At 45.5% G+C, this 26,398-nt stretch overlaps 1 protein-coding gene across 2 annotated transcripts in view; it reads left to right on the top strand.

Annotated features, from left to right (window-relative positions):
• The first annotated feature begins 14,642 nt into the window (after window positions 1-14,642).
• SENP2 (SUMO specific peptidase 2) overlaps window positions 14,643-26,398 on the top strand; it is a 50,883-nt gene continuing 39,127 nt past the window's right edge. Inside the window, exon 1 of one of the 2 annotated variants that reach the window (XM_073360299.2) lies at window positions 14,643-14,824. In XM_073360299.2, the coding sequence (XP_073216400.1) occupies window positions 14,724-14,824 (101 nt within the window). In that variant the 5' untranslated portion in view covers window positions 14,643-14,723. Of the gene's footprint in view, window positions 14,825-24,561; window positions 24,637-26,398 lie in introns of those variants that run through there. The other variant, XM_073360300.2, reaches the window with a different exon arrangement.

Raw genomic sequence — 26,398 nt, forward strand, 5'->3', positions numbered from 1 at the left:
ACTACCCGTTGAGCCCAACAATCTAGCCAGATTTCTATCCACCTTATAGTCCATTCATCCAAGCCATACTTCTTTAACTTAATGGCAAGAATACTGTGGAAGACCGTATCAAAAGCTTTGCTAAAGTCAAGATATATCACATCCACTGCTTTCCCCATATCCACAGAGCCCGTTATCTCATCATAGAAGGCAATCATGTTGGTCAGGCATGACATGCCCTTGGTGATTCCATGTTGACTGTTCTTGATCACCTTCCTCTCCTCCAAGTGCTTCAAAATGGATTCCTTGAGGACCTGCTCCATGATTTTGCTAGGGACTGAAGTGAGGCTGACCGGTCTGTAGTTCCCCAGGTTCTCTTTCTTCTCTTTTTAAAATATGGGCACTATATTTGCCTTATTCCAATCATCTGGGACCTCCCCTGATTGCCACAAATTTTCAAAGATAATGGCCAATGGCTCTGCAATCACATCAGCCAACTCCCTCAGCATCCTTGCATGCAAAAGATCTGGACCCATGGACTTGTGCATGTCCAGCTTTTCTAAATAGTCCTTAACCTGTTCTTTCACCACTGAGGGCTGCTCACCTCCTCCCCATACTGTGTTGCCCAGTTGCCCAAAGCCCTGACAGGCCAGATCCATCCTGCGGGCTGTAGTTTGCCCACCCCTGCCCTATAGCATGCTTATCCCCACCCCAATCTCTTAGCAGCCTGAGACCAGCCTCCCCTGCTGTGAGGCTGTGTCCCTTCTAGTGGGCTGACCCTCCTGTGCACACACTTTGCAGCCAGGAGAGAGACCCAAAGCACAGAATTCTGAGCAAGGGAGGACACTTACAGAATTCAGTCTGTGTTGCAGCCTGCAGCAGGCAACACTCATGGATCTGGCAGCCCTGTCTGCAGGGGTCAGTCTTGGGTTTGGTACTAGTCAATATTTTCATTAATGACTTTGATAACGGAGTGGAAAACATGCTTATAAAATTTGCAGAGGATACCAAGCTGGGAGGGGCTGCCCGCACTTTGGAGGATAGAATTTGAATTCAAAACAATGACAAATGGAAGAGTGGATCTGAATTCAGCATAGATGGTCCCTTCCAGCTCTACAGTCCTATGATTCCTGCAGCCCAGCTCTGATAAATGAAAGAGAGGGTAGCTCCCTTTTATGGACACTGAGCCAGCCAGTTAGTTATAAAATCCCTGTTGGTAGCTGTTCTCTACTTCCTTTACCTGTAAAGGGTTAAAAAAGCCCATAGGCAAAAAGGAAGGGAGTGGGCACCTGACCAAAAGAGCCAATGGGAGGGCTAGAACTTTTTAAAATTGGGAAAAAACTTTCCCTTTTTCTGTAGTTGTTCTCCGGAGAGAGGGGACAGAGCAGAGACAGGGCTGGGACTATGCTGTAAGAGCTTTGAGCCAGGTATGGAAAACTATCAGATCATACCTAGAACTACTAATTTGAACCCCAGATATGTAAGTAGATCAGGAAATGTCTAGGAAGATATGATTAGGTTTATCTCTTTTATTTCTTTATGGCTTGTGGAGTCCTCTGTGCTAACCCCAGGTGCTTTTGTTTTGCTTGTAACCTTTAAGCTGGACCTCAAGAAAACCATTCTTGATGCTTAATTATTATATTTGCTGTTTTTAAATCTAACACTAGCCTAAGTTCCAGATGTATTTTCTTTCTTTTTGTTTTTAATAAAATTTACCTTTTTTAAGAACAGGATTGGGTTTTTGGATCCTAAGAGGTTTGTGCATATGCTGTTTAATTAGCTGGTGGCAACAGCTGATTTCCTTTGTTTTCTTTCTCAGCTCTTCCCTGGAGAGGGGGTGAAAGGACTTGAGGGTACCTCACAGGAAGGAATTCCCAAGTGCTCCTTCCTGGTTTCTCAAAAGGGAGGGGGGATTGCACTTGGGTGGTGGCAGCTGTGACAGGTTCAGTCACAGAGACCACCTTGGGACTGTCATCTGATAGCACTGAGACTACCTCTGAGCCCATTTTCCCTGCCAGCTTGGGACTTCAGAACCCTGCTTTGCTGAGCCAGACACACTAGCCTGCTGCAAACACAGAGTCAGGTCTGAACCAAATCCCCAAAGCTGCAGACTTAACTGAAAACAGATTAAGAAGTGCTCCTGTCTCCAGCACCCAGATACCCAGTTCCTAGTGGTATCCAAACCCCAAATAAATCCGTTTTACTCTGTATAAAGCTTATACAGGGTAAACTCATAAATTGTGCACCCTCTATAACACTAATAGAGATATGCACAGCTGTTTGCTTCCCCAGGTAGTAATTACTCACTCTGGGTTAATTAATAAGCAAGAGTGATTTTATTAAGTATAAAAGGTCAGATTTAAGTGGTTTCAAGTAATAACAGACAGAACAAAGTAAGTTACCAAGCAAAATAAAACAAAACATGCAAGTCTATGCCTAATACATTAAGAAACTGATTACAGATGAAATCTCACCCTCAGAGATGTTCCAATAAGCTTCTTTCACAGACTAGACTCCTTCCTAGTCTGGCCCAATCCTTTCCCCTGGTACAGTCCTTGTTCCAGCTCAGGTGGTAGCTAGGGGATTTCTCATAACTGGAACCCCCTTTGTTCTGTTCCACCCCTTTTATAGCTTTGGCACAAGGTGGGAATTTTTTGTCTCTCTGAGTCACTACCCCATCTTCTAAATGGAAAAGCACCAGGTTTAAGATGGATTTCAGTACCAGGTGACATGGTCACATGTCCTGTGAGACCCCAAGCCTTCATTCTTCCTGGCCTAACTCACAGGAAGGCTTGCAAGTTAATAGAGCCATCTACAGTCAATTGTCCTGGTTAATTTGGGCCATCAAGGTTCCAAACCACCATTAATGGCCCACACTTTGCATAATTACCATTATGAGTTATAGTTCATATTTCTAGTTTCAGATACAAGAATGATACATTTATTCAAATAGGATGAACACACTCAGTAGATTATAAGATTTGTAATGATACCTTACAAGAGACCTTCTGCATGAAGCATATTCCAGTTACATTATATTCACAATCCTTAGCATATTTTCATAAAATCATATGGAGTGCAACATCACAGCAGCATCTACCCATCCAAGGTCACAGAAAAGCTGTAACCTTGGGAGTTTATTACCAGCCTGGAGTGGCCAGTATTAATTTCTAGAATCCTTGCAGGCCCCCACCTTTTGCACTCGAAGTGCCAGCGTGGGGAATGAGCCTTGACATCGTGGCAGTGTGGTGGGATCATTTTGAACCAGAAGCACAGACCTCAGGATTTTAAAAGGACACATTTTTCCTTTTGGCAGTCTGCAAAGGCAAGAAGGTTTCTCTCTTTTTTGCCTGCCTGCCTGCCTGATGGAAAACAGGCACGCAAAGGGTTCAAACTGCCAAGCCAGGAAGTCCAACAAGCAGTTTATTTTTTTTCTAGCTTTGTGGCAACAAAATAGCTAGGCTAGAGTAGGGCAACCCTGTGCATGAGGTTGTGGCCGGGCACCGAAACCCTCGAGAAATCAGTCTTCCCAAAGCGGCACACCACAGAGAAGACAGGTTTCAGAGTAGCAGCCATGTTAGTCTGTATCCGCAAAAAGAACAGGAGTACTTGTGGCACAAAGTACTTAGAGACAAATTTATTTGAGCATAAGCTTTTGTGAGCTACAGCTCACTTCATCAGATGCATTCAGTGGAAAATACAGTGGGGAAATTTTATATACACAGAGAACATGAAACAATGGGTGTTACCATACACACTGTAACAAGACTGATCACTTAAGGTGAGCTATTACCAGCAGGAGAGTGGGGGGGACGACACCTTTTGTAGTTATAATCAAGGTGGGCCATTTCCAGCAGTTTACAAGAACAGTAGGAGAAAACAGACACAGATCAAGCCCAGACATCCAGCTCCATGACAGAAATGCAGGGAGGGGATGGGGGAATGGGGACTTCCCAGGAGGGAAGGGTCATCCCTCCTCCAACTGAGATCCCGGTGCCAGGATGGAGGGATCTCCTTAACCCAGGACGAGTTCTCAGTGCGGGAGAAAGGAATTTTTTCCTCGAGATGAAGCGCTTGGAGGCAGAAGCGCAGGAGAAGCGCTTGGACACGAAGCACTTGGAACTTGAGCTGAAGCGCTTAGAGCTGGAAAAGGCTACGCTGGATCAATCAGGTAGCCCTAACAGTCCTTCTCTAGGTATCGCTCTCCATTCAAAAAAATTCCCCACCTACAAGGTTGGCGATGATACAGAGGTCTTCTTAGAAAATTTTGAAAGGGCCTGCCTTGGGTACAACATCCCTAGAGACCAATATATATATATATATATAGTGGAGCTGAAGCCACAGCTCAGTGGACCCTTACCAGAGGTGGCAGCTGAAGTGCCTAAAGAACACATGAACGAGTACAAACTTTTTAAACACAAGGCCAGAATTAGGATGGGGCTAACACCCGAGCATGCCTGTCGGCGGTTCACAGCCCTAAGGTGGAAACCAGAAGTGGCATTTTCCTGACATGCCTACCACACTGTAAAAAATTGAGATGCCTGGATATCAGGAGCAAAGGTTAAGTCTCTGGAAGATATGTCTCTCCTCATACAAATGGAGCAGTTCTTAGTGGTGTTCCTGAGGAAATAGAAAAGTATATCCTAGATGGGAAGCCCAAAAGTGTAATCGAGGTGAGGGAGATTGGAGCCAAATGGGTGGAGGTGGTGGGGAAGAAGAAAGCTAGTAGCAGTTGGTGGGGATACTAGAAGGGGCAATCTGAGATGACACCCCACCATCGGAGTCAGCCCAAAGCCCCACCTCACAAGGAGGAGCCCTCCACAGAGCCAGGGAACCCCAGATGCCCTCTCGTTCCACCACCCAACTCTCCAACCACCAATCTCGCTCCAACCCACAGTCAGCTGGGCAATGCTTCAAGTGTAATAAGCTGAGGCATGTGAAGGCCAACTGCCCCAAGAGCACCAGCTGACTGCAGCTCATCACCCCGAAGTCCCACCGAGAACCTTCAGGCCCAGGTGCCTCTCAAATACCCCCAAAGCAAAAGGAAACTGTGAGTGTGGGCGGAAGGAAGATTACTGCGTGGAGAGACACTGAAGCACAGGTGTCAGCTATCCACCAATCCCTGGTGGACCCCAAATTCATCGACCCAGAGGCCTAATTGACGGTGAAACCCTTTAACGCCAACTCTTTTAACTTGCCTACAGCCAAGTTGCCTGTCCAGTTCAGGAATATGGACTTTTGCAGTCTATGACAATTATCCCATTCCTATGCTGATGGGAGAAGACTTAGCCAACCATGTAAGGCTAACAGGGTGGGGATGGTCACCTGCAGCCAGGCTTAAGAGGCCTCCACACATAACCCCATTCCTGAGCCTCCTACAGGGACCCAGTCAGAGGTGGTGAAACCAAACCCCAGACCAAAGTCTATGGCTGCAGTTGTAGATCCAGTTCCTGGAACCCAGCCAGAATCTTCCCAAGGATTGGAACTGGTGGAGCAGTCAGCACCAGAGCTCGTGCTTGCAACCCCACCAGAGTCAGGGGAGTCAGCACCAAAGGGTGCCACTGACCCTGCATCTGCAGCAGCAGCAAAACTGATGCAAGAAGCTCAACCGGAGCCTGAAATACCCCCCAGTGCACCAGCGGAGAGCAGTTCACAATCAACTGAGACAACTCCATCACCTGCATCGCTTCCAGTGGGACCAAGACCAAGTCCACAACCCAGCGAGGAACTAACATCTCCAGCATCAAGGGAGCAGTTCCAGGCTGAGCAGGAAGTGGACAAAAGCCTCAAAGGAGCTTGGACGGCGGCATGGAGCGACCTACCGCCTCTTACCTCTTCCAATAGATCCAGGTTTGTTGTAGAAGGAGGACTTTTATATAAGAAAGCCCTTTCTGGTGGGCACAAAGAGGACTGGCATCCTCAGAGATGGTTGCTAGTTCCAACTAAGTATAGGAAAAAGCTCTTGAGCTTAGCCCGCAATCACCCTAGTTGCCATGCTGGGGTGAACAGGAACAAAGGCCGTTTGGGGAAGTCATTTCACTGGGAGGGAATGGGTAAGGACATTTCTACCTATGTCTGGTCTTGTAAGGTGTGCCAGAGGGTGGGAAGGCCCCAAGACCAGGTCAAGGCCCCTCTCCAGCCAATCCCCATAACTGAGGTTCCATTTCAGTGTGTAGTTGTGGATATTCTGGGTCCTTTTCCTAAGAAACCCAGAAAAAAGCTGTACAGACTGACTTTCATGGATTTTGCCACCCAGTGGCCAAAAGCAGTAGCTCTAAGCAACACCAGGGCTAAAAGTGTGAGCCAGGCATTGGCAGACATCAGGGTAGGTCGGCCCTCCAACATCCTTAGGGATTCGGGAACTAACTTCCTGGTAGGGACCATAAAACATTTTTGGGAAGCTCATGGGATAAACCACTCGGTTGCTACTCCTTACCACCATCAAACAAATGGCCTAGTAGAGAAGTTTAATGGGACTTTGGGGGCCATAATATGTACATTCGTGGTAGAGTGCTACCCTGGAGCCGCTCCAGGTAAGCAGCGCCAGGCTGGAGCCCGCACTCCGAATCCCTCCTGCACCCCGCACCCCAACCACCGATGCACCCCTCCTGCGCCCCGTACCCTCTGCCCTGAGCCCCCTGCCTTACCCCGGATCCCTCCTGCACCCCCTGCCCTGAGGCCCCTCCCACACTCCTCCCTGCACCCCTTTTGCACCTCTTTTACATGAATGCGGTCAATCCCTTTCCATGTGCCTATGCCAGGGCAGCAGCACTCCAGATGAAGAAAGCAATCCAATCTCATTGCAAGAATTCCAGTTAGCCAATACAGCCTGTCATGACAGTGACACAAAGTGAACTGTGCTGCCACAGGAACAGTACTGTCATGGATAAGGGATTTTCTGCTTTGCAGATGTTCTGGTTTAACTTGGATTTAAACTTGGAGAGTGGTCAGTTTGGATGAGCTATTACCAGCAGGAGAGTGAGTTTGTGTGTGTATGGGGGTGGGGGGGATGTGAGAAAACCTGGATTTGTGCAGGAAATAGCCCAACTTGATTATCATGCACATTGTGTAAAGAGTTGTCACTTTGGATGGGCTATCACCAGCAGGAGAGTGAATTTGTGTGTGGGGGTGGAGGGCGAGAAAACCTGGATTTGTGCTGGAAATGGCCCAACCTGATGATCACTTTAGATAAGCTATTACCAGCAGGACAGTGGGGTGGGAGGAGGTATTGTTTCATATTCTCTGTGTGTATATAAAGTCTGCTGCAGCTTCCACGGTATGCATCTGATGAAGTGAGCTGTAGCTCACGAAAGCTCATGCTCAAATAAATTGGTTAGTCTCTAAGGTGCCACAAGTCCTCCTTTTCTTTTTACCTACAGAAGTGTCGCTCTTTAGTCACATAATGGGCAACAGTCATTCTAATACACAAGCTATGAAATGTTTGCATTTTTCTGTGCCAAATCCAGTATTTAGGAAGAAGCAGAAAGCCATTACCTCTTTTCCTATATTCTCAAATTTTGGAATAACTTGTCTCACAAAATTCTCCTACTATAAGAATACTTATTCTTTATAACAAAGCTATGCTAAATGGATTTGTGGACATCATCACCATATAATGAATATGAATATGGTCAGCCTAAACTCCCATCTTTCAACAAACCTACATCCTAATCCCATAAAGGCATTGTGACAGTCTGTACCCCTACATTTACCCTTTGCACACTGTTGTAATAATCTTTGTACAAGGTTTTCCTTGGGAGGTATCATTTGAAAACTCATAATTTGATTATGATTATTGTCCTGGTAAAATATGTGTGGCACCGTTGTATGTAAAGTTATGAGATTCCACTGCATGGTGTTACTAAAACATGTTCCAAGTCCTGGGGGTGGCCAAACCACTTCCTCAGAGACAAGGGTAAGCTGACAACTCAGACAGGTTAAACAAGTTCAAATGGGCCATCACCTGCTAAGTGGCTATTCATTGGCAGGAAAAGGGACATATTAGAAAAATCTACATATTAGCAAGGAAACAGCATGGAGTTCCCATCTACACAGTCTCCCTGTCACCATGGTCCCAGCTGGAGATGCTTCTCAAAGGAGGGATTTAGAGTAGCAGCCATGTTAGTCTGTATCCGCAAAAAGAAAAGGAGGACTTGTGGCACCTTAGAGACTAACAAATTTATTTGAGCATAAGCTTTTGTGAACTACAGCTCACTTCATCGGATGCATTCAGTGGAAAATACAGTGGGGAGATTTTATATACACAAAGAACATGAAACAATGGGTGTTACCATACACACTGTAACAAGACTGATCACTTAAGGTGAGCTATTACCAGCAGGAGAGCAGGGGACACCTTTTGTAGTGATAATCAAGGTGGGCCATTTCCAGCAGTTGACAAGAATGTCTGAGGAACAGCGGGGTGGGAATAAACATGGGGAAATAGATTTACTTTGTGTAATGACCCATCTACTCCCAGTCTTTATTCAAGCTTAAGTTAATTGTATCCAGTTTGCAAACTAATTCCAATTCAGCAGTCTCTCGTTGGAGTCTGTTTTTGAAGTTTTTTTGTTGAAGCATTGCCACTTTTAGGTCTGTAATCGAGTGACCAGAGAGACTGAAGTGTTCTCGGATTGGTTTTTGAATGTTATAATTCTTGATGTCTGATTTGTGTCCATTTATTCTTTTACATAGAGACTGTCCAGTTTGGCCAATGTACATGGCAGAGGGGCATTGCTGGCACATGATGGCATATATCACATTGGTGGATGTGCAGGTGAACGAGCCTCTGATAGTGTGGCTGATGTGATTAGGCCCTATGATGGTGTCCCCTGAATAGATATGTGGACTATAAAAAGGAGAGGTAGATCCCAAAAAGATCCCATCCCACCTCTGTCCTGATTTTTCACACTTGCTATCTGGTCATCCTAGATGAAGAACATGGAGCTGCAGCAGGTGCAGATGTGGGCTGGGGGGCAGGACTCAGAATTAATGAGTTAGAATGTTGGGGTTTGGGGAGAAGCTGGAAGTGCTGCCCCACGGAGCAGCAGTGAGAGCCTCTGCAGGGGGCAGAGTCCCCAACTCTGTGTGTTGGGGAGAGCAGGCATCATGGTAACTATCACACACTCTCTCTCTCTGGGGGAGGGCAGGAGGGGTTCAAAAATGAAAAGACAGACCCAAGACCACACATCCATCTTTTTAAATCCATCTCCTGCTTTGGGGGCCAATCTTGTGGTTAGTGGGGGATCTGACTCCTGGCGTTTGAACTTCTGGGGCTGGCTGTGGAGAGGATAGGAGCGAAGTGGAGAAAATCCAGAGCGGAGTCCTGCATGAGGGAAAGAATCTTTGTGCCCAGAGATGCTGAGCAATGTCTGTTCCTGAGTTTTTACCTTGTGTTCATTACAGTTGTCCGTATTTTTTCTGGATGATTTTGGCCTCTTATTTCAGTCCTTCAGTTGCTGAATTTTCAGTTGGCTTGGTCAGAGTCAAAGGTCAATGCACACTTCTCAAGGGCTTAACCTGACCAAGGCAACTGAAAAGGCAATAAAGACACTGAGAAAATGAGATCAAAAGCCTGTCAGAGTTTGTCAGTGTTGCTTGACATCGCCCTCTTCCCCATAAGCAGGGGCTAGTTGGAAGCTGCCTAAGAAGGGGTTAATTGAATTAAAGCTGCCTTGCTGCTGGATCATTAACACAGCTGACTTAAAGGAAGTGAAGGCTGCTCTTTCCTGGGAGGGAGAGAGGGGAGGCTTTATAATAGGTTCAGCTGTTTCGGAGGAGCCTTGGCTGCAGGCATCCTGTAGACGTGAGTTGGAGGCATGTACTGTGAGTAACTGCAGAGGTGGGAAATAATGTGGTTGAGGCAGAGCAGAATCAAGGTGTGGTGACTCAGTGGCCAAACTTTGAGCCTCTCCTGAGGTGTGATGCTCCATGAAAAGTATTTAATGAACTGATTTGTTTGTGTATAAGCAAAAACTTCTCCTTTAAAAAGTGTGGTGCTAGCGGTGATGAAAGGATGTGTTGCCTTGACAGGCCTGGTAGATGAAGTCCCCTGTCTGTAGGGCAAGCTTCCAACACCTGTGACCCCTGCCAGTGTGCCTTGTCCCGCTACCCCTGGGTAGGGTATAGGAGAGGACTTACCCTATGGGTAACTGGAGTCCTGTCATCTTCATGGCTCATGAAGTGCTTGGCCTCTCTGCTAATGGGAGAGTGGTGGTGAGTCTATGCGACAGGAACTTGCCTGGCCCTAACACACGCACTTCATCTAAGGCCACTGAACAGTCAGTTGAGGAGAACACTTTGTAATTCCTACTGAACTGGGCTAGATTCAAACTGGCATTCGACAGGTGAAAAGTGCTATAGATCATTAGCAGCATTAGGTGAGCATTTCCTAACTTGAGTGATTGACTTTACAACCTTAATGTTCTTTTAATGCAGCTTTTCAATTTAACTTCTTGGCTTTTCTTACAGTGAAAAAGTTAAAAAAAAATATATATTCCACTATGTGCAACACTAACTCCCTCCACACCCATCATGCTGGTTTGGAGCTCCACCTGTCAGTACAGATGTCTGTCCTTTGGACTACCAGGGTAACTATGCTGGCTGGGAGAAGGAGGATGTTCTTATGTGAAACCATCCACTAGAGGAGGATGCATAAATTTACTGTTTCAGTGTGTTATGTAAGCATGAGTAGCCCATTTTACTGACTCTGTAGCTAAGAAGAAAGACATGGGCTGTCCTTTCTGAGAGGCACTGTAGCTCACTGGGGGAAATTTGGGTTTTCTGTATTCAAAGACCTGGGTTCTGTTCCCTGCTTGGTTAATGCTCAGTGGTATATGAGCTGTAACAGTTGGAAAGGATACTTGCTTACCACCAATCAGTAAACATAAGATTACTGCTCTTGCCTCTGTGTGCTGCATGTTCCCCAAGGCTGTTTAAAAGCTATTTTAATGAGGAAGCAGCAGGATCATCGGTCCTTTTGTCTGTGTCCCATCTGGAATGTGAGCTCTGTGTGGCATACGTACAGAATGACCGACAAAGTTGAGGGGTTTTAGTATTGTGGCAGAAAACTGTTGTGTCAACTGTGGATGGGAAGTTATGATCTTCAACAGTGTAGAAGTGTTCCAAATCTAAATGGATGTTCATGGGGACCGAAAAATGCATCTCTCCCTGTCAGACCTCTCAGTGCTGCTGCAAAACAGTTCTTGTCCACTTTCATACAAAGTGTCAGGCACCCTTAAGACAGGGGTTGCTACTGCTCCCCCATAATCACTTTTTCCCATGGAGGCACTAGCAGGGGTTGAACTTACGCCTTCCAGCTCTGATGCATAGACTTTCTTCCACTTCAGCTACAACATTGGTGGAAACAGTTTGTTTGCAGTGTGAACCAGCCTGTAGGGGGACATACTTTACCAGTGGGATTCTCAGTTTTTTGAGATAGCACTGGAATGTTGCGCACCAGGAGTACTGGGTTCTTTTCCTGCAAAGGTGGTGTGCTGTAGTGTCTGGAGAAGCACCACCAAACAGTTTGGTACAACTGCACTGAAAGGGAGTGTGGCAGAATGTTGGAGATCTGCAACGGTCACTGTGGAACATGTATTTCTGTTCCTGAACTGACCTTGTGCAAGTTCTTACACTCATTACTATTTAATGAGTTTCACTTAAGGCTGAGGGAGCAAGACCTTGCTTAAGAAGCACTGGAGTGCACAAATGCTAAGAGCAGTCAGTAGAAGAACTAGAACTCAGAGCCCTCTGCCTTCTACAGGCTGTGTGTGCTGGAAAGTAACCCTCTAAGATGCAGGGCGTCCCTAGCCATTTGGGTATCCTACCGGGGGGGGCGGGGGCTGTGTGGGGCCCCAGGCTTCCCCCTCCCCCACACAGGGTCTGGGAGGCAGGAACTGGGGGGGCACTTCTGCGGGCCCCCTAGGCCCAGAGTGGCCCGGGTGATTAGCGGGGGGCCGGGAGCAGCCGCTCCGCTTCCCTGGCCCCAGCCGTGTCCCTAGGCGGAGAGGGCTTGGGGGGAGGGATTTCTTCCCCCCCGACCCTGCACTCACCGGCAGTAGCGGGAAGCGGAGCAGCCCGGCCCCAGCCCTCTCTACTCCGCCAGCCCCGGCGCTCCGCTTCCCGCCGCCGGTGAGAGCCGGGGGAACTCCTTTCCCCAACCGAAGCGACATGGCTGCGACCGGGGCAAGGGAAGCGGAGCGGGCTGGGGCTGGGGCTGGAAGTATGACACCCTTTATTATATAAGTGTTATGACCTCATCTAAAATATTACAATAAGTTCTGGCCAGCTCTTAGCAAGAATGTAGCAGAATAGAGAAGGTCAGTTCAAATGATTAGAGGCTGTACAGGCCACCTCTCTGTAATGCACCCAATACAGGTTGCCAGTGGGAGACCTTGATCACCAAAAGTCGCACGCACTTATGAGATTAAGCTGAAGGATCACCTCTTTTAGTTTAGTATGTTCCATGGCTCAACCATGAGCAGGAGACATAACTGTACACATCACTGGTATGCGCTACTCAGTAGTGGAGTACCACTAGATTAGAGGCATTACATTTTGCAAAGTAGACATATGATGCACATGGGCTCCACAGAACCTCTTGCTGCAGCTCTTGTTCATCACACCAGTTGTGCAATAGAAAAGCCCTATTACTTGAGCACCTCTCTAAGTTACAGGGAAAAAATGACAAAAGCAACAGTTGCTCCAAAGGTAAGATTGCAACCAGATGTTCAGAAAAGGCTATTTTATGTTTACCTTTGACCCTCATCACAGAAGTATAATGAAAAGAACTCACGCTTTGAGATTTATAGGGTTATTCCTAACTGAATAGTAGAAATTTATCTGAAAATTGTCAAATTTTAAGTAGCTTTTGAGATTGACTTTAAAAGGCTCATTTTTGAAGCGATGAGGTGGGTGAGGTAACATGTTTTATTGGACCAATGTCTGTTGGGGCAAGAGACCTGCTTAAGAGCTTACACAGAGCTCTTCTACAGGTCATTTTTGAAGTATTTAACTCTTTCACCCTTCTTAAGACCCCATTAAATCAGTCACAAAATTGAAGACTTTACTGACTCCCCTTTGGTATGCTACTTGTTTAATGCTCAGGTGTGGAACCACCCTGATGAGAGCTTTGTAAATAACAATAGATACACTAGAAGGACTCTTGAAACTAACCCAAGCAACAGGCAATGTTCAAGGATCAAAAAGTAAAATGTTTAAGCTGACCGGTATCTGAAACTAGGTATGAATCTTTGCCATTAAAATTGATGGAGCAAAGAGAGCTGGTGGAGAAGACAGGTGTGTGCATGATGGGGGGAGGGTGTGCATGTGGGGGAAGTGAGGGTGGGGTGTGCTACACCCAATAATCACAATGGGGTGGAGAAGCAGAAAAGTTTATTTGCAGCTGCAAAAAGGTACAGGGAGAATAGAATCTCAAATCCTGCACACAGAGCAGGAAGTTACACAGGCTTTTATACATCCTTTTCCCCAGCATACTTATCCAATAGCAAGCTGCCCTAAGTATCCATATAGCCAGCCAATCCAGTTCCCAGCTAGTGCCCTTGTGCTCTGTATCATTTCTTAAACCATACATAAAGCTGCTTTATTCAGCATTGTTCTTCCATATCTGCCCTGTTTGGCCTTGCTTAGTTTCAGGCAGTCCGACTCTGCAACATATTGTTGCAGATCCTCAGCATAACTGCTGTGAGTGCCTCCAGGCGGGGGGGGGGCAGGGACGCTTGGGCCTAGTACGCAGAGCTGCTGCGAGTGCCTCCAGGCGGGGGGGGGGGGGGGGCAAGGACACCTGGGCCTAGTGCGAGGGGGCTTCATCAACACTTGTGGTCTTCCATCCCCTCGAGTTACCTAGTGGCCATGCCCCAGTGTCCCCAACACCTTCTTCAGCTGCTGGACACTGGATTCTTAGGCTCGCACCTCCCTGATCATTCAGTTATCCACACCAAGCATCCATCCACATAGATCCTCTATCTCTATTTTAATCACAATTCTTAACAAAGCAAGATGAATACAACAAAAGGGCGGGGAGTCGCTGGGTGCTGTTTCTGTTGTTAGAGTATTGCTTTGAGTCTCTCTCTCTCTGAGTCGTAGTTGTTACAAAGAATTGCTTTGAGAACAGACTGTCTTAGAATGTACTAACACAATTAGCAGCTTGCAAGTTTCACACACAGAGGGAGCGAAACAGTAGGGAAAACCAAGAGACCTCTTAATTAGTAATACCCTGGAATTTAAACCATGGGGAATCAAACTCAAACTCACTTGTGATTTTAATACAGAACTTCTTTAATCTGATCCAACAGCTGTTCAGTGGGGAGGGGGTTGTGCAGAGGAAGGAGCGTGTTTGTGGTGGACGGAGGGTGCCAGGGTTGAGAGCGGCGGCAAGAAGGAGAGGTGATCTGACTCGGCCAGTGGCTGGACGCCGGGGTCGGTGACGTACTGGGCGCTGAGCACGGCTCGCCAGGGCCCCTGGCCTTGGCCTGAGGCGCGCACTCCCACAGCAGAGGTGACGCAGAGGCTGGCGACGCTCTGTCCCCGCCTCTCCCTTGTCTCCCCCAATCACAGCCGACCAGGCCAATGCGGAGTGCGTTGTTGGGCGGGGCGACCTCGCGCTGGTAGAGGAGATTCAGACAGCAGGCTAGGAGCGCGCGCCTGCTGGGGGCCGGGCTCCGTCCGTGACGTCACGCAGTCGCGTGGATTAGACGCAATTCCGCCTCCATTGGCTGAGGCCTATGTACAAATGGCTGGTGGAAGCGCTGCGCTCCCTGGGCTTCCCCAGCGCCCCCCGCCGGGACACGCTACCCCCCACCCCGCGGAAGAGACGGTACCACAGGTCAGTGAGTCCCGCTGCTTGGCGGGCGGTTCTGCAGCCTCCCCTGCCCCGTCCCCCCAGCGGCCGGGGCCCCGCGCGCCCGGCGCCGTGTACTGGACTCTGGCGCGGGCTTGGTCCGTCTGGGGCCTGTTCCGTGCTCGAGCCCTAGCCTGAGCCGTCGGCATGGGAACGGACGCGGAGGCTGCTGTTGTACCGAGAGTCGGACGCCAGCCTCTTCTGCTGCAGTACCCTGGAGCTGCCGCCTGCGCCCGGCCGGGTCTGCTCCCCATCGCCACGGGACAGTGCTGGAGCGGGTGTGTTGCGCCTGGCGCGCCGCGCTGCAGCCTCGCATCCCCGCGTCTGGAGCCTATGCGCCTTCGGCCTCAAACCCAGACCCTGCATAATCGAAATAGCAAAGGCACTTGCTTCTGCCGGGCTCGGGGTGCACTTACTCCAGCTTTTCTAGGGCTGTAACATAAGGGTGGCCCTGCCCAGACATCCCACAGCCGCTTCCCATCGACTTCACCACAAGCAGCAAACCGCCCAACTTTTTGTGGTTGCATGTAATTTGCTTCCCACCAGCACTGATTCATGGAATGTATTTGAAAATGTTGTCTAACAGGCATTTGAACGACCTCATGTTGAGCTAATATAGGTGACCTAATGATGATGTAAATAAGGTCCTGAATAGTTGATTTTACGGAGTGTCATTGGTATGGGGAGAAGTGTCCGATCGTCTTTCATGAAGGCAACCATCCATGGCTTTTGAATTTTGGGGCAGTAGGTATATGCCGAGCATATTGAGTATGTCAGACTGTCTAATTGCTCTGTAGGTGAAAGCTATTATTTTGTAAATTCCTAGAGTTGGAGAATACATTGTAAAGAGTATGTTTTAAGAGATCAAAGCCATCAGAGATTTACTGAAATTTTGTTCTGACTTCTGCTCACTTCAAGCATCAGAATCTTTGATTTAGCTAGGTCAGCTAATTTTGGGTGCTATTTCCTGTAGAAAACTAGCCTAATGGACCAATAGGTGACTCTGAGTAGAAGTGGTAGACCAGATATGCTCTGTAAGGTTTGATTCATGTTTGTTTCAAAAACTTTATGGCACAAGGTTATTTTGGAATGTTTAGCAATTAAAGCAATTAACTGGATATTCAACTTGAAATCTAAATAGTCTTAAACTGAGTACAGTGTTCCTACATTTAAGAACTTGAACAGGAGTTCCCTGTTGCCTCTTATGGTTTTATTCTTATTTTGAAAAATGTTTTCAATCCCTTATTGCTGTGTGTGAGACCCAACAAATAAAAGTAGGAACTGACTGTATAGAGGAAACAATGATACTGACTGGACGCACTGTTGTACCAATAAAATAAAAACCAGCAGGATCTTATTAAAGGGGAAAAGGCAAAATGCCACATTTATTGTAAATACAGAAAGAATCATAGTAAGCAGTTATAGCTATAACATTCCATTCAATTTCATATTTACACACACACCTTCTGCAAGGTTGTTATCATAGTTAGTAGCCTTAGAGTTGTTCATGCCAAGCCACTGGCCAGGTGGCCTGGACATGAGGAGGGATCAGGGCCTTGTCAGGTCAGATGCTCATCTGATGCTCCTGGAAGTTGGTTTTCAGAATCAGACCCCAAAGTTCTCACTTTCTAGAGTCCATTTTTATAGGAATTTCTTCCTATGCCAGTCTATAGGAATTGCTTCATCATGCTGTTGCTGAATCAATCAGCAGATCGCACATTCCTGACGGCTCCCTGCTGCCAGATGTTATCTTGTTCTTTGGTTCTCCCGTTCTTGAGGCTGTTGGGTGGATTCCAGTCTGCCTTCCGGGGGTCCTCTGGTTATTTCCACTTTATACCTTCTTCGGCCACTGGATTCTTAGGCTGGCACCACCCTGATCATTCAGTTATTATCCACACCAAACATCCATCCACATAGATCCTCTATCTCTATTTTAATCACAATTGTTAACAAAGCAAAATGAATACAACAAAAGGGCGGGGAGTCTTTGGGTGCTGTTTCTGTTGTTACAGAGTATTGCTTTGAGTCTCTCTGTGTGAGTAGTTGTTGCAAAGAATTGTTTTGAGAACAGACTCTGTCTTAGAATGTACTAACACAATTAGCAGCTTGCAAGTTTCACACACAGAGGGAGCGAAACAGTACCGAAAACTAAGAGACCTCTTAATTAGTAATACCCTGGAATTTAAACTACGGGGAATCAAACTCATTTGTGATTTTAATACAGAACTTCTTTAATATGATCCAACAACATTACTGTCAAAAACACAAGTGATACAACTGTGAAAGAGTTTTCTGGGTTTTTTGTACTTCAGTTACAGTAATCTTGGATGTTAGGTGGTAAATCATCTGAAAGTTGTGACTTTGAAATTGATGGTGTCTCTTTAACTAGAAGTGTTAGACTGCTATCTTCAAAGTGTTTACTGAGAACTACATAATTTTTTTTTTCCCCCCCCGTGGAGAATTTTTGGTTGTTTATCTTTACCTGTCAAAATCATAGTTGTTTAAACTAACAGTCTTGTTTGCTCTACTCCCACTCCTGCAGTGAACCATGAAGAAAGCCTTATGTGCATAGTGTCTAGGTTCCTGCACAGGATAACTCTGTAAAAAGTGACTGATGGGCAATATGAGAAATTGAACCATTGAAGCAAAAAACTGTGGTCCGTAGGATACTATCTAGTGCTTTATTCTGTTTTTTTTAAATATCTCCAAAGGGGCGGTGTGGGGTTTGAAATATCACTGTCACAAAGCTTTTTTTCCTGATATTCAGCCTGAACTTGATTTTTAATTTCATCCTATTAATTGCAGTTCTGTCCCCTTGTACTGCTCATTCTCCTCCCTTTGTGTTAAGTTTCCCTGTGTCTGAAAGGTTTGATCATATCTGTCTACTTGGGAGTCCTTTGCAACATTACTTCTTTAGGAGGAAAGATTAAAAATGTTTTTCTCTCTATGCATGCCCCCCTCTATCCTCAATGACTCTTACTGCTTTTCTCAGAATTTCCTTCAGTTTGTCCTTTTGGTGTTTACCTCAGTATCGGAATGCGGTATTCTGTCACTTTCAGTTTTGCTCTGGGGAAGTAACAAGATTGGTGTGTGTAATAGGAGAAGGATATCCTGCATATCCACAACCCAGTGCTGGATTTTAAACTTCTGACTTTTGAGTTCACAAGGCTGTCCAGGCTCAAGGTTACAGCACCTCCAATTTTGAACTAAGCTTCTATACTTCACCTATCACTGTGGGTTCTGAATCACGTTCCTTCTTCCAAAAGTAGTAGTAGTATGTAGGAAGCATCTGATTTCTGTTAGAAACAGTAGCTATGGAGAAGGTTCTTAAGGAAAGTAACTCCAAGAACCTAACTTTCCTATTTACTTTGAAATAAGTGATATTAACACTGTACTTGACTTCAGAGAACCAACTGGTGTATGAACTGGAATACTGGTTTCAATGTTCACTGTTTATACTCACTCAGGAACTTGGCTTTCATAGGCTCTGCAGGTGCCTGTTTCATAGCCTGATTAGGAAGACTCAAGTTTTCTCAGATTGTACTATGGTAATTCGTATTCAGGTCCATTGTGAGTAGGGCATTTCCCAGAATATTCAGACATTTGGTAGTGCTAGTTGTAGCTCTGATTTAGTATGCTGATTAAGAAAAAGGATCCACATGCATTCTTGAGTCCAGCATTTTCTAGTGTCCTCAGCAGCTTATCAAGTAAGCAACAGGACTTGTGCAGAGACGTGGCTTTTGACAAGTTCCGAATTTGAACTCTTACGCTCTACAGGCTTAACACATTTGGAAGTACTGCTTGATATGGTCAAAGGATCCTGCTTTCAAAAAGTATTAAAGCCTGAAGATGTGATTGTTAGAGCCCAGCAAATTTGTGGATATCTGCTTTATATCCGTGGATGTGGATATCCACGGACCATTTTTGTGGATTGGATATGGATACAAATTTTGTATCCACACAGGGCTCCAGTGATATTGATTGACATATCCTAGATAAACTAGCAATCTGATGGTTATCAATGGTGGTCATGGAGTCAAGATGAAAATAACCTGAGGCCTCTTCCAAAGTTTGTCCCATGATTGGTCATATTAGAAAACATGCTTTCAGTATTAGTAGTTGAGATGCCCTTTATCTCCGGCAGGATGTGCAAATCACCTTAAAGAGCTCACCATTTTATGTCTGTCTGTTCCAGAGTGTGTTTAACAAGAAAAGAGCCTAGCCAGCTGGGGCATGAGCTTATCAGACATCAATATAGGGCTGATGGTTAGAATTGTTTGCTTATCAGCTGTCTAAAGGGCAAGCACCTAGTAGTGCTTCCAGACTTCACTAGTTTCTAGTATTCAGTGCTGCAGCAGAATAGATTGGCCATGAAGGTATTACAGGGATCAGTGGCTTTTCTGTCAGGATGTGGTGTTATCCTGACCTAGACTGAGCAGAGAATCCTCTTGCTGGAGAGGGCATTGCATATCAAAGGAAAATCAGTGTGGAGATTGTACATCAGTGAGAGGGAGCTTGAACAGACAGCTGAACGCCTATACAGTGAGGCCTAGTCTATGGGAGAAAATTGCACTGGTTTAACGTAATGTAAACTTAAACCAGTGCAAAAGGCTGAGGGGGCAATCCATTATTCAAACCAATCTTATTTTGATATATCTTTAGGTTAAATTGAAATAAAGCCACTTTAATCCAAATGAAGCATCCCCATACAGAGGTCTGCACTAGTCTAACCAAATCAGGTTAAAGATCACAGTTTAAATTGTAGCTTTTTCATGTAGTTAAGGCCCTGAAGTTTTTGGAGTAAGCTTCAACTTTTCCTCCTTACATGAGGGAAGAACCTCCATCCCTGTGGGTAATGAAGAGCAGGTGCATGAACTCCCATAGAGATGGCCTAAGCAGCTTCTGTATATTTTTCCAGTTTGCTTAACCAGAAGATTCTACAAAAGTTTAGGAAGTTAGTGGATGAAGTCCTAATCCCAAATGTAGAAATGTGACAAATTCCAAAGTTTTATTAAATTGCCAGTAAGAAGGCAATTTGCTTGCTGTTTTATAAATGCTTCTCAATACCTTGACTATTAATCTCACTGTATGGTTACTGAGAGGCAAAAAATAAAGTCCTTCATGACAAATTTAGAATGTCATTGCTCTATTAGCATCCAAAAACAGAATAATTGCTAAAGCATGTCGTAGAGCAGGGAATTCACTTCTGGTGCCAGAGACTGCAAACAGAAATATTCTCATCAAAATACCGTTTGGCTTAGGGGACCAATTGCACTGAAACTTAAACTTGCTCCCCCCACTAAAACGTATTAAGAGTTACAAAAGTTTCATATGTGGAGCAAGCATGGCGTCACAGGTTACGCGCTCTGGGAATATAATCCAGAACTCTACTGTGGAAGATCCAACTCTAGGCTACTTAGCCCCTCTGTCAAAGTCATTGAGTTCAAGGCTACAAGGGACCATCAGATCATCTAGTTTGACCTCCTGTATATCAGACCATCAGCACCTATTCACCAAACGCAACAACCAGAATTAGACCAAAGTATTATGGTTCTCGGGAGACTAAACTGTTGTGTTCCAGGAAGAGAATAGGATGGACTGATGCACACCAACACCTGAGGCACTTGGAATGGCAGGGAAATGATTGAGAGAGAGAAACTGATAATCCTGGCAAATGACCTGCATCCATACACTGCAGAGGAAGACTAAAAATCCCCATGGTCACTGCCAATCTAGCCTGGGGGAAAATTCCTTCCCAACACCAGATATGGAGATCAGTTGGACCCTGAGCATGGGAGCACGAAAGAGCCATCCAAGCATCTCAGATAACATGGTCAGTGCCCCATCCAATGTCTCATGTTTAGTTGTGGCTATCCCTGATCCTTCCTTCAGAGGAAGGAGGCCAAACACTCTGTGTGTTGGGGGGAGGAGGAGGAGGTGGTGTCAGGGGGGAATCCTTCTGGACGCCCACAGTGGCTGGCTGAAGCCCTGAATCGTGAGCCTTTAGGAACATGTAACCAGAAGTGAGCACCAGGGCTGCTGAGCTCTGCCCCCTACTATTAGAAGCAACTCTGTTATACAATCACACTCCTAAATTTGTCCAGTTCTCTTAAAACTAAGTAAGTTGGTTTGCCCCTACAACTTGTACAGGGAGGCTGTTCTAGAGCCTCACTCTTCTGTTGGTTAGAAACGTTCTAATTTCCAGGCTGAATTAGTTCATGGCCAGTTTCTGCTGATTTTTCTTCTTGTGCCAAAGTCTTTGCCCTCTTGGATGTTTACCCCTCTGTATTTTTTGAGAGCAATCCAGTCCATTCAGCCTTCTTGTTAGGTTAAACAAGCCAGGATTTTCAAGTCTCCTCTCATAAGGTGAGCCCTTTGCAGAAGCTCTTCTCTGCATCTTCTTCAGTTTGAATTCATTGTTCCTGAATGTGGGTGACTGGAATTGTACACTGTATTCCAAATGAGGTTTTATCCACTGCCTCATACAATTGCATTAATACTTCCCTATCTCTACTGGAAATGCCTTACCTGATACATCCTAGGATTGTATTTGCCTTTTTCACAGCCACATGATACTTGGTGGCTCATAGTCATCCTGTAATCAACCCACACACCTAGGTCTTTCTCTTCTGTTTCCAACTGATGAGCCCCCAGCTTGTAGTAGAAATTTTTTATTAGATCCTAAATGCATGATCTTGCACTGTGGACTATTGAATTTCATCCCATTTCTGTCACTTTAGCCTTCAAGGTTATCCAGATCTTCCTATACAGTATTCCAATCCTCCTCTGTTTTGACGATGCCTCCTGACTTTGTTTCATCAGCAAACTTAATTTGCACACTACTGCCCAAAAAAGATCAGGTTAGTCTGGAATCATCTACCTTTGGTAAACCTATGTTGTATTCCAACTCCTTTACTGTTTACTGCCATGAATTGAATTATTTTTTTCTTTCAGTTAGTCTCACCTCAGTAGAATGCAAGGAACAAACAGGTCTAATTGCTTGGGTAATTTCCTCCCCTTTCTTAAACATAGATAAGACGTTAGTACCATATAACTGAATAGCTATCCCCGAATAGATTTAAGGGGTAAAAAAAAAAAATCTTTGCTACTGGACTAGCAATCTCATGTGCCAGCTCTTTCAGAGTTCTAGGATGGAAATTGTCTGTCTGGTTCTCCTCCCCTCTCTTCTCTCCCCCCCCCCCCCCCCCCCCCCCCCGTTTGAGTGCATTACGCTCTTTAAGTTTTTCTTCCACCTCAGATGTGGTCATTTCAATTTCTGTGCATTCACTTCCATCAGCTGTCCTGCCTTGAGCCCATGTTCCAGATTATCCTTATGGAAAACAGAGGCAAAATATTCATTTAATTTTTGGGCCATAGCTAGATCCTATTTAATCTCCTTGCCATCTACACTGTATAACAGTCCAACTTAATCCATCCTCCTTCTCTTTATTTATGCAATTAAAAAAATCTTATTTTAATTTCCTTGCCAAGAGCTAATTCACCTTGACTTTTAGCAATTCTCACTTTATTCCTACCTTTTCTAATCTCCAGATTGTAGCTTCCTTCGCAACCCTTTTTTTTGCATTCCAAGTAGGCTCTCTTCTGAGAATGGAGTCCCCAGTCACACACAGCTGTCTCTTCCTGGTGTTAGTATGAATCTGTCCTATGTTTTCTCCCAGTCCAGTGTACATCATCCTCATTTGCCCTTAAGAGGGACCAGCGCACCTCTCCATCATTTTGTTCTCTCCTGCAGGGACTAGCTTCCCTTTTCTTCTTTGCCACTCTGTCGTTCCCCCAGTGCAACAAAGGTGTTACCCAACTCAATTTCGCTACCACTAGCTGGTTTCTTCCTCTGCCTTGTCCTAGTGGTCATGGTCTTCCATGGATCACCATCCTCTTCTGGCAGCTTGCCCTCCAGGTCTCTTTGTTCAGCAGGTGTCTGCAGCTCTTGAGTTGTTTTGTGCCACTTCCTCTCTCTCCTCTCCTGTATTATGCCTTGAAATCTGTCTGAATTCTATCGTCATCTCAGCTGCATTTCTAATCCTTAGATCTTCTCTCCAATGAGCTGTATCAGGTGATGTTTCATACATAAGTAGCTTCTATCAGATAACTACTCAAGGATGATGTACATACTTCAGCTTCTACATCTGGCCACCTTTTTAGTCTCGTCGTCTCCTCCTTGGGTCACTTCTAATGCTGCCTCAGTAGCCATTGTTGTCTTCTAGTCCTAGACTGTGTTTCTAGAACAGTGGTTCCCAAACTGGGGTTCTTAAAAGGTTACAGGGGGTTCTCAGGAAAAAATTCCCTAATGGTGGAAAGAGCTGTCCCTAGGGATAGCATGGGGCCAGCAGCCCGGAGCCCCTGGACTTCATGAGCTAAGCAGATCAAAGCAAGCATATCTATCACACTGAGGAGATTTAAACTTCAAGACTCCTTGTAAGAAATGGAAAGGGAGGTGAATATATTTTGCTGTTATTAAAATTAAATAGGCAGCTAGTATTTTTAAAAATTATGAAGAACAAGTTTAAGCTTTGTTGTAATGTGCGTTGTTTGCCTGGACTGCTCAAGACCTGAATACTTGTGTAGGAGGAACTCTTTGAGTTGGCTTCTTAAATACCTTCATGCTGTTTCACGTCTGATAGTCCTTGATGAAACATAGGAGCCTTGTCTTCTAAAAGGCTAATTCAAAGTGATACAAGCTATGAAAGTGAGATTTTGGAAGAGTGTTGCTGTTTTCATAATGTAATCAAAATACTGTAATGATTGATAAATAGTGTGTAATAAGCATGTCATAAAAACAAATTTTATATTTCCAAGATCAGTGCTTTTATAACTTATACTCAGGTAAAGGAGAAAATCCCTGGAAATATTCATTTTTTAGGAGGGGGTTCACAAGACTTGACATTTTAGTGAAAGGGGTTCACAGGTTGTTAATGTTTGGGAGCCACTGTTTTTCTTATCCTCCCACAAACTCCACTGTAAGCTGCTAGCTGTCTGTGTGACAAATATTTGTTGTGGGCTATATTTGTAAGATAGTTCTAGTTGTGCATATGTAATGCTGAAACAAGGACTGCTCATGCATATGTAATGTCAAAGGACTTGGTTGTGTCTTTGTCTAGTGGGGCAGTCCACAGAAAAGTGTGTGTTTGTTTTTGTTTTTTTTTCTTCTGCTGCCAGCTAATGTAGTTAGTCCTCTGGCTTAAGTGGCAGAAATCTGTGCTGATGGGTTTAAACTCCGAGGTTTGAAAGAGGAAGTAAGGAAGGGATTAGCTGCACATAATTTGTTTTTCTATGTTGCTTTTTTAAAAAGTCTCTCTTTTGGTAAACTGTGACAAGAAATCTGTTTAGGTTGCAAAGTCAAGCATTCATAAATCAGGAAATGTCAGATTGCTGGAGTGGAGGGTGCTTTACCAAAAGTCTCTTTCTTTTTCCTCTGGAGAGAAACCCTGCATGGAGCCCCTTAGTTCTATAGCTGGTTTTTGTTCTTGATCAGTGCTTCACTTCCTGTTACATGTGCACATCAGGAGCAGACTGTAGTATTCATAGCATAGGCAGTGCAGTTACAATGGAAGAAGGGTGAAAAACTATGGATTGGGGTTGGGCAAGGGTGATTAAATGAGGGAGGGAGAAACACTTCACCATTATTGTACTGTACATCTGGAGTGCAGTATTAATCTCTTTGCAATTAACAAATGAAAATTTGACTTTTTTTACAGCCTTAAGTTGTATGTCCCAACCAACTGCCCTCCACACTGGTTTGGAAAAAAGGGTATGAAAAGGACAGGGCCTGATCTTACGTACGTATATGTAAGGGTTGTTCCATGAATATAAAGCCTGGCTCTTTTGTGCAGTTATTAAAGAAAGTAAAATACATGTTACAGTGATGAACATTGATGGGCTCTATCCTGTCAAAGCAGGAGGGACACTAACATTTGGCTTACTGGGAGTGCTGGCTCCTACATCTGGTTCATCTAAGTTTAAAATCCTGATACAGTTTTTTAGCTTGCGTTTCAAAGGCTACCTGACATGTGGCCCTTACTCTTCCCTCCACCAAGCCAGTGATTAAAGGTTAAATTGTGACAGTGAAAGATAGGTGATATCTAGGTGTCTTTTTTGGGGGGTATGGAGGGGGAAGTAAACTCAGGGTTCCTGCTGGTCTTTGCTCACTGGCTACTGTTACTCCTCTGATGGTTAGAGGAGTGAAGTTCTGAAACAGCCTTCCAAGGGGAGGCAGTGGGGACACAAAACCTAACTGGTTTCAAAACTGGAGGGAATGGTATGATTGCCATATATGGGGTCAGGAAGGACTTTTTGCCCAGCTCTGATTGATAATCAGACCCTGAGATATAGGAGACCCACCAGCCAGACACCTGGAAAAGAATTCTCTGTAGTAACTCAGAGACCTACCTATCTAATATCCTATCTCTGGCTGTTGAAGTTATTTGCCAAGAGCAGGCAGAGATGGCTGGGCCATCTGTCACTTTAGGCAGAGACCCCGGGTTTCTTTAACCTTCCTCTGCAGCATGGGGCACGAGTCACTTGCTGGCTTGAACTAGAGCAGGGGTTCTCAAAATTCATTGCACCGCGACCCCCTTCTGACAACACAAATTACTATATGACCCCAGGAGGGAGGACTGAAGCCTGAGCCTACCTGAGTCCCCACTGCCCCAGGCAGGAGGGCCAAAGCCCAAGCCCCACTGCCCTGGGTTTGGAAAGCCAAAGCCAAAACCCAAGGGCTTCTGTAACGTGAGCCCCACCACCCAGGGCTGAAACCCTTGGGCTTCAACCTTGGGTGGTGTGGGGCTCGAGCTTTGGCTTCGGTTCTGGCCTCGGGCTTCACTTTGGGGTCCCAACCCACAGTTTGAGAACCGCTGAACTTGAGTAAATGGTGGATTCTCTAACTTAAACTCTTTAAATCAAGATTTGAGGACTTCGGTAATAGACCCATAATCTCTGGCTGAGTTACTAGAGTGGGTGGGTGAGGTTCTGCAGCCTATGATGTGCAGGAAGTCAGACTAGACTCATGATGGTCTGTTCTGGCCTTAAAGTCGGAGTCTATGCTTGAGAATTTCTGACTTTCTTCAGGCCTGGTCTATGCTACAAAGTTAGGTTGACTTAACTACATTGGTTGAGGCTGTGAAAAATGTGATTAAGCCCAGGTACTTGGAAGGAAATCTGTTACTGTGTTTTTAAGGGCATAGGGCTTGGGAGCCTTGCAGAGAGGACAAGTCAAGGCTCCCGTCTCACCCAGCCAGTTGGGGATGAGCTGGGAGAAGAGGACCAGGAATAAATGCCTCTTCCTTCATAGCAGGGCAGACATCAGCAGGAGAAGACTGGCCCACAGAACCCACTGAGCCTGAGGACTAATTGGGGAGGTGGAAGGGTTCAGCTGAAGGAGAAGCTGGCTAAGGCCCTACAGCTGACTAACTTCCACCCCAGCTCAAAGGAGGAGAGCTGGGGCTCCTAGCTTAAAGAGAAGAAATAGTAACTGCCTGAACTACTCCGCTCCAGGAGGAGGGCTGGGGCTCCTTTTTAAGGAAACAGAGGTGAAAGGTAACC

The sequence above is a fragment of the Lepidochelys kempii genome, chromosome 9 (assembly GCF_965140285.1).
Source record: "Lepidochelys kempii isolate rLepKem1 chromosome 9, rLepKem1.hap1, whole genome shotgun sequence".
Classification (NCBI taxonomy): Eukaryota; Metazoa; Chordata; order Testudines; family Cheloniidae; genus Lepidochelys; species Lepidochelys kempii.